Consider the following 7,171-nt stretch of genomic DNA (forward strand, 5'->3'; position numbering starts at 1 on the left):
ATATTCGTTCTTGATCTGTCGGTACTCCAGACTGTCCGTGTCCACGGCCTTCAATAGCTGCACGACCTAGGGTATATTAGGGATTGGCGATACGAAAGCTGATTGTCCAATGCTTCCCACACAGTATCGCTCTCGTCATATAACCGAGGCAAATTGTCCGCATTGGTCCCAGAGTGTGACAGTTTCGTTTGCTCATGCATGAGTACTGCAGCCGCTTCTTGATGTGGAATCCACACAAGCCATGTTATAGGCAGGATTAGACACATAAGCCTGGGACAAATGTGCTGGACAAATAAAATCGAGCCATCATTTTGCGATCGCCATCCGGTTCCATGACCTTCATCCTCGCTTAGACGTTCGGCTCTGCTGCCGGGCGGGATGTTTCGATGATAGTTTGCGAGGGTCATTAGTGTTTCGATTTTGCTTGCTCATAGCATGGATTGATTAGTGCGATTCCACGAGAACGGGACAGCCTCATATGAAGGCCCGCCTTTTTCTATCTTGAACAAGAATGTATCCCCTCTTTTTCATCTTGAATTTGGACACGGCACCAGCTCGACCAATTTTCAACAGTTGGCTGCAGCTCCCTTCCCGCTGATCAGCGAAATGCATCATGAACCAGGATGTTATAGCAAACATCATAACACCCCGGTCGCGTTGTCGGACGAATGACAGCAAACGAACCTTCCTTGCACTAACGTTGATGTTAGAAATATCCTCCTGCAGGTAGCCGTTCGCCAAGCGACACTCCCTTATTTCCACCGAGGTTTTGAGACACCTTGGGTGACGGCACAAGGGTCCGGGCTGCCGGAGCGTGGAGCGAGCGAATGATGAACTAATGCAATGCAATGCAATGCTTATCGAGGGACCTCTTCAGGCCGGATGCACAGTATAATGGTGGTATACAGACCGGGCTCACCCTAGGAACCTTGCCGCTCTGCTGCTGCTTATGCGTCGCAGATACCCATGTGGAAGCCAACAGACAGCAGTGCAACTCGACGCTCACATACTTGATCGCCTACGCTACAGCTCCCTCATAAAACATAAGTATAAAGCCGCCGGGTTTCTCCACCGTTATTTCCATCCTCGTCCCAGTGCTCTTATCACGGAATTTCAACAGTCACAAACAAGTGTGCTTTTACTATCCGCTTGAACACCAAACGTTGCATTCTCCTCAACCAGAAGCCCAATAAAACCCACGCCCCCAACCCCTGAAGCCATGTCGCAGGTGCCTTACATCGAAGTCTACCGCTTCAATGACCACATCAAGTCCCTCCAGGAAAAGGCCATCGTGGAAGTGCTCACTTCGACACCTGGAGAGAAGCAATCGAGATTAGGCACGTATGGCTTGGAAAAGCCATGTGCAGAATTGAGTGATGAAGTGATTCGGGGCCTGGTAAGTCTCAGTATATGTAACAATCGAGTGTCTTCTGACCAGATGTAATAGAGTGGACCACTTGTGAGATGGGCTACCAGCCGTGGTGCTGTCATCCAAGATCTCCAGAGACCTTTTTTCCGATCCGAAGCCTTCCGACTGCAGAAAGGCAGCGTCTTGTGGCCGGGATATCATTCCACTGCGCTGCTCGTGCCCTTGAGCAACCGAAATGCGCATATTGAACTGATCCCACGCGGAAGTAATGAGGCCATCATGCATAACTGGGATCCACGAACGGTCATTCACTTGAACGAAATGGGGATCCAGTTTCAGGGAAATGGGAGTGTTCGGTTCATCTACATCTTGTTCCAGACAGCACCCTGCTCTAAACGTCAGGTTTGGTGAATCTTCTATCACAAGAGCTCTCAGCGAGTATGGACACATGGGTTGAGATGGCGGATTCTTTTTATCTATTCAATCTCCACGTGTACAGCACCTCCTAGTTATCAGCGATACTGGATACACACGTTAACTCAGTATCTAAGCTCCCATCCCATTCAACAACATCATCGCGTTCATCGAATTCCATCACACTAGTCATATCAACACTACCATATACATGTATCCTCTCGGTCTCTGGAGGGCACAGGATATGGTAGATGACTTCGTATCTATGAGCAATAGTCAGGCATGAGGATAGAGTCAGCGAGGACACGGACAGACCTTACTCCCACTTGGAGTGCCGCCCCCCAAGCACTTCATAAACCAGAGAGGGTATCTCGAGGTATTCAGAGTTGAGGGGTGTTGTCGGCCGATAGCCTAATGACATCTGCTCTTTAATGAGGCGGATGCAGGCAGGGTTGCAACATTGGAACACTTGGAGACAATTGTGTGCTGGAGAAGACTTAGGGACAGAGTTCTGGTATGGGGAAAATCTGGAATCTTTCAAACTTACCATGCAAAGGAATTTCGTTTGCACGACAGCCAACCACTTTACTATACTCTCTGAGTATTCCGATGCCTGTGATAACTCCATTTCTCACCCTGTCTAACATGGGTAGCGTTAATTCGTCTTCTGAAATACCGCACTGTCTCACACAAGCCCTCAGGCCATTGTACACTTCCTCTCGCGGGCAGCCATCGATGAGCGCAACATGGCAGGCAGCCACGAAAATGAGTGAGAAGAGGGAACCAAGCGGGGGATTGTTGCAAGCCCGGGCAAGATGCCAGGTACATTCGTTGAAGAACCGTGGCCAATTGAGGTGAGCTTGAAAGCCCGGGAACAGGTAGGGTATCTTGAGACGATAGCACAAGGAGCGGACATCGACGTTGTTAGAGAGGTAGCGGGACCAGTCGGCGTCACTTTGAGGAACTTGAGCGAGGAAGTGAAGTGCATGCGGATGCCAGCGACCACGTTCTGCACTGTGTTGGTTGTTATCGGATTCAGGATTGTTGTGTTCCAGATCTTCCAAGTCAACTAAACTGTCTTCATCATCTGTGTCGGTATCCGAAGCAATTTCGTGAGAACAGGCGTGTGGGTCTAGCTTGAGGTCGGAACCTTCACTGGGCTCATGAAGATTGTGGAGCTTAGGAGGAGACTCAGAAACCATGTTCAAGCCCACGTGAGGATACTCGAAGACCCAACGATACTGAAACTGGGACATGGTGGCGGGCTATCCCTTGGGCAAAGCTTGGTGTTGGTAACTGGAAGTAGCCGGACGGCAACTGTTAGGAGCGATAGCTATAGAGCTTGAGGATAAGTGCAATGTTTCTTATGTTGATTGGCGAAGAGTGAGGTGGTGTAATGATGGAGGCTGGAGATGGCGGTTACGAAAAGCAGGTTTCCATCTGGGGAGACTTGGCTTGAATATGTTGCACAAGGAGGAGGATCTCTTCTTTATTCTGGCTACAGACGATGATGCAAACCAGGACATCATTCATCGACTCATAGGTCTTTCTGTTTTCTCCTTCGACTCCCTTGTGTTACGGAGTCTTTCTTTTAGTTGCAGGCATGAGCAAACGAAGAGTCTTACATCTATCTTGCATCCGTTGCCTCGAGTTTCAGTTCAAAACTCCACTATCAAGCGGGAACAACGGCTTTCCTTACGGGACGCCTTTCCATCTCCGCGGGAAACGGCATTAGTCTTGCTGTCGAAGGCCTTAAAGGTCTATCGATGGCGCCGCCACGTTTTCTCTCCGTCTCAGTGTTCTTTGCGCCTACTCAACATCGTTAGGCTCGTGATGATAGGCCCGGCCTCGCTGGGTAGAAGCAAATATGTTGTCAGTTGACTTGTCAGGATAGTAAGGACGATCTCACAGTGGAGAGTTGTCGTCGCCTCAGGAGTCTTGTTGTCCCCTGCAAGTCTCGGGAGGTTGCTTTTTCTAGTGTCGACCAGGGTGAAAGCGCAAACGGCTATCTGCCCCCAATGCATGCAGTTCAGATAAGCTACTGTAGTTGTCGTTTGAACGTGCCATAGCCTACGACAACCGGGGGCGAATCGTGCTTGCAGCGACTGACATCAACCCCCTCGCAGCAGCTCGATTCCTCTATTCTCCAAGGTGCAGGACGCTACGCTATGGGTAGATGCAGACGGCTCGGACTTCCGAGTCTGTCGGTCACCAGAAGGAGAGGGTGCTCATCCTTGCTCATAAATTAACGGCTGAGCTATGATATACTGTCCTGTACGCAGCCGTTTGTTGCGACTCACACCCCAAAGACTATCCAACAGGCATAAAACGGCGATGAACTGATCCGGCAGAGTCCGCCCGCACTATGGGTGTCACCGTTTCTATATCAGCCCTTGTATGGCAACTTGTGCGCCTCGATCGAGCTGCAGCCGGGTCGATGGGCTGTAAGAGAGACAGGGGGCATATAGACCCTGGACGTATCTGAGATCGGAGAAAAAGATCGGGTTCGAAGTGGACTTGTCTCATATCAGATACTTAAAAATAAAGAAAATCGCTCGATGGGTCTGGTCTCGTTAGATCCCGGATACTCCCTTGGCCTTGATTCGATATCCCGCCGATCTGAAGGGCCTCGCTTACAGATCGTTTGCAGGCGGATCCAGGCTAAAGAGATGAGGGTGCTTGGATGAGATCGTGTCATGATCAAGTCATTCGATCTTGGAGTTTGAGGCCTGACCCTTGAATCCTGACCCGAGTCCCCTGCTTCATCCCGTCAATGTTAAGCTAAGCTCCTTCAGTTTATCTTGTGATCCCAAATTAAGAGTTGATTGCGAGATTGAAACGCCGGAGAGGCTAGAAGAGTTGAGTCCAGGCTCGCCAAGACGTGTACTTGCAGGATATGGTTGCTCTAACAAGGGTCCCCCCTGACAATAAGCTGATATGGGTCTGGCTTTTAATTAATTAGTCAAGCTTGTTATTACCGTCGGTACTTGGGCAGACAGAGATAACAAGTCTCTACCGTGTAAAGGCTGAAAGGATACTGACATTTACGCCTACCAATGCAACGCAACTACATATGCATTCCCCCAGACCGGTGAGACGGGATACAGCATGAAAGCGCTTATTTTGTATGCATGCGGGCGGAGTAAGCAAACGAATGAGAGTGACACTGCATGGCATGGCTTGAAGTGAATGACGATCAAATGAAAGGATACAGCATATTCTTGGGTGAGACAGATCTCATCGTTTGCTGCTGAAGCTGCAGCCGCAGCCCGTGAGAACTCATCACATAGCCTACAGCCTACCTGAGGCAACTCCACTTGTCGCCTCAAACTGTCTCAACTCTTGGAAAACGGGAATCGACTTGTAAGCAATGACCTGATGATGTTCCAAAAAAGCCATGATTTGATGCTCTATGCAAGCCTCCAAAACGTACAAACGGGTATTGTACTATGCTGTTGGCCGTTCGTATTGTTGTCTCGCGCTAATGCACATACATACACATGGATGTTCCATACTCACAGCGCTTTACCAGGTTTTTTCAAGGAGGAAACGTGATTACGGTGCTGCAGCTTATTCTTTCGTGCTCAGTTGATCAATGCCCGCTGATTCCATTCCTTGCCATGCCCATGCCATGCTTCCTCTTGCGGGTTGTTACAGAAAAAGAAACGCTCCTCCATGCCCTAGTATGTAAGACAAAGGAAATTGATAGAAGAACAGAAAAAGTAAAGAAAAGAAACTCTCGAGTTCGTGAGTCACACTCGAGTCGCAGTATATTCCGATCCCCCGCTTGGACCTTCGTCAATCTCTCGGTCCATTGTCCTTTTCGGATAGCAACTCGTGGCCTATGTCTGTGTATCTTGGTTGATCTTGTAAGGCGGGACAGCTAGTTTACTATTAGTGTGCTTTCAAGATAGTAGTGAATATATCTTACCCTCAAGATAGTCGATCAAAGCTCAAACGACCATTGCAGGTCGAGTTTCGCATCGTCAAAGTGCCTTAGACTCAAATCTGCTTCTTGTTCTCCTCCTTGTCCCCCTCAGCCTCACCCTCCTTCTTCTCCCCAGCCTCGACGCGGGCGACCGCTTTCTCACGAGTGAAGTGCGACTGCTCTCTCTTATTCTTGGCCATCATACCGGCACGGGAGAGCGTCTCGATGGTGGTTTGATCAGTGAGGCTGGCTGTCATGCGGCGCAGGTCTTCGCGGGTTTCTTCACTTAGAGGTTTCTCCTCGGGCTTCTTGCCATTCTTGTTGTTGTCCGTCATGGTAGACAGTTGGTGAGAGTGATGTATGTATTTTGTAGTAGTCAAATGAAGCTTGAGATGTCGATGAATGATAAACAAGAAGAAGAACGAGATTGTAAGTCGTGACGGTCAGTCTCAAATAGAAGGAAAGTCGCAAAGAAGGAGCGAACGGCGTTGACAATAGAGCCAAACGCTTCATTGAGGTTTCCTCTCATTGACGCAGTGTTTGCAGTATAGAGAGAGAATAATTGCAACAGGGACAATAAGAAAACGAGGGTCTTTTGATAGAGAAAGGTGAACGAGTGTTTGCTTCAATAGTGAAAGCAGGCACTGCTGCGTTCAACCCAATCCCAACAAACCAAGAGTCTATAAGCAGACTTCAACAACGATATCTGAGAATCCGACATGACCATCAAGGGATATCATGGTTGAAAAGGCTGTAGAATGTGCAACGTAACTACGGAGAGCCCGATCATATCAACAAGAGATGCTTGACTGTTCAATTTCTAGTTTATTATTAGGTTCGATGATAACGGCCAATTCCCAGTGTTTTAGACATGGTTTATTATTAGAGTTAGATGACAATTGTCAAATTTTCAGTATTCTAGACACTGAAATGACCGTGCAACACGCCTTGTTTAATGCGATACTTGACCATTGAGTTTTGTGCACTGCAACACTTTCAAGGGCACTGTCACTTACCTTGGTACATGCCAACAATAGTCCGATACGTTGCACGTCAAATGCCCAGGTATTGTGCTCTCATGAGGTGATTCTGAGTGTTTGTATCATAAGTGATGTATTAACTATCTATAATTGTTCTCAATCTGAGGTCCCAAAACCTGAAACTCCAGACATCATTGTTGACTAATTCCTGTATAGCCTTTGTGTTTTCATGTCGCATCTCAATATACTCCAATGGAAAGAATTCGAACTTCGCTTCCTGTACCGGCAGGAGGACCGAAGCATGCTCGATATGTACAAAATGCAAATGTTCAACACCCAGCAGCCAAGCATCGCTGACTGGGCAGAGGGGAATCTGGGTAACTGCAAAACGCCAAGGTCATAATAAAATCCAAATGCGAGTAGTCGGCAATGCCGCCTTGCGAGAAACAATCCAGAATCTCCGTAAGAAGTCCAAGGCGA

At 48.3% G+C, this 7,171-nt stretch overlaps 3 protein-coding genes across 3 annotated transcripts; 1 reads left to right on the forward strand and 2 right to left on the reverse strand.

Moving 5' to 3' along the window:
- Window positions 1-1,219: 1,219 nt before the first annotated feature.
- On the forward strand, window positions 1,220-1,780 carry BKA55DRAFT_685264 (uncharacterized protein; the record flags this gene model as incomplete). The annotated part of the gene is made up of 2 exons (XM_046198767.1): window positions 1,220-1,396; window positions 1,448-1,780. The coding sequence occupies 2 exons, from the start codon at window positions 1,220-1,222 to the stop codon at window positions 1,778-1,780; spliced, it is 510 nt and encodes a 169-aa protein (XP_046053510.1).
- A 279-nt stretch (window positions 1,781-2,059) lies between these two features.
- On the reverse strand, window positions 2,060-3,142 carry BKA55DRAFT_222436 (uncharacterized protein). The gene has a single exon (XM_046185242.1). It carries the CDS (start codon window positions 3,037-3,039, stop codon window positions 2,281-2,283), a length of 759 nt encoding a protein of 252 aa, XP_046053511.1. The 5' UTR covers window positions 3,040-3,142; the 3' UTR covers window positions 2,060-2,280.
- A 2,483-nt stretch (window positions 3,143-5,625) lies between these two features.
- BKA55DRAFT_685266 (uncharacterized protein) lies at window positions 5,626-6,046 on the reverse strand (the record flags this gene model as incomplete). The annotated part of the gene is made up of 2 exons (XM_046198768.1): window positions 5,626-5,666; window positions 5,830-6,046. The coding sequence occupies 2 exons, from the start codon at window positions 6,044-6,046 to the stop codon at window positions 5,626-5,628; spliced, it is 258 nt and encodes an 85-aa protein (XP_046053512.1).
- Window positions 6,047-7,171: the final 1,125 nt, after the last annotated feature.

Source organism: Fusarium redolens (genome assembly GCF_020744475.1).
Source record: "Fusarium redolens strain MPI-CAGE-AT-0023 chromosome Unknown BKA55scaffold_3, whole genome shotgun sequence".
NCBI classification, from domain to species: Eukaryota; Fungi; Ascomycota; class Sordariomycetes; order Hypocreales; family Nectriaceae; genus Fusarium; species Fusarium redolens.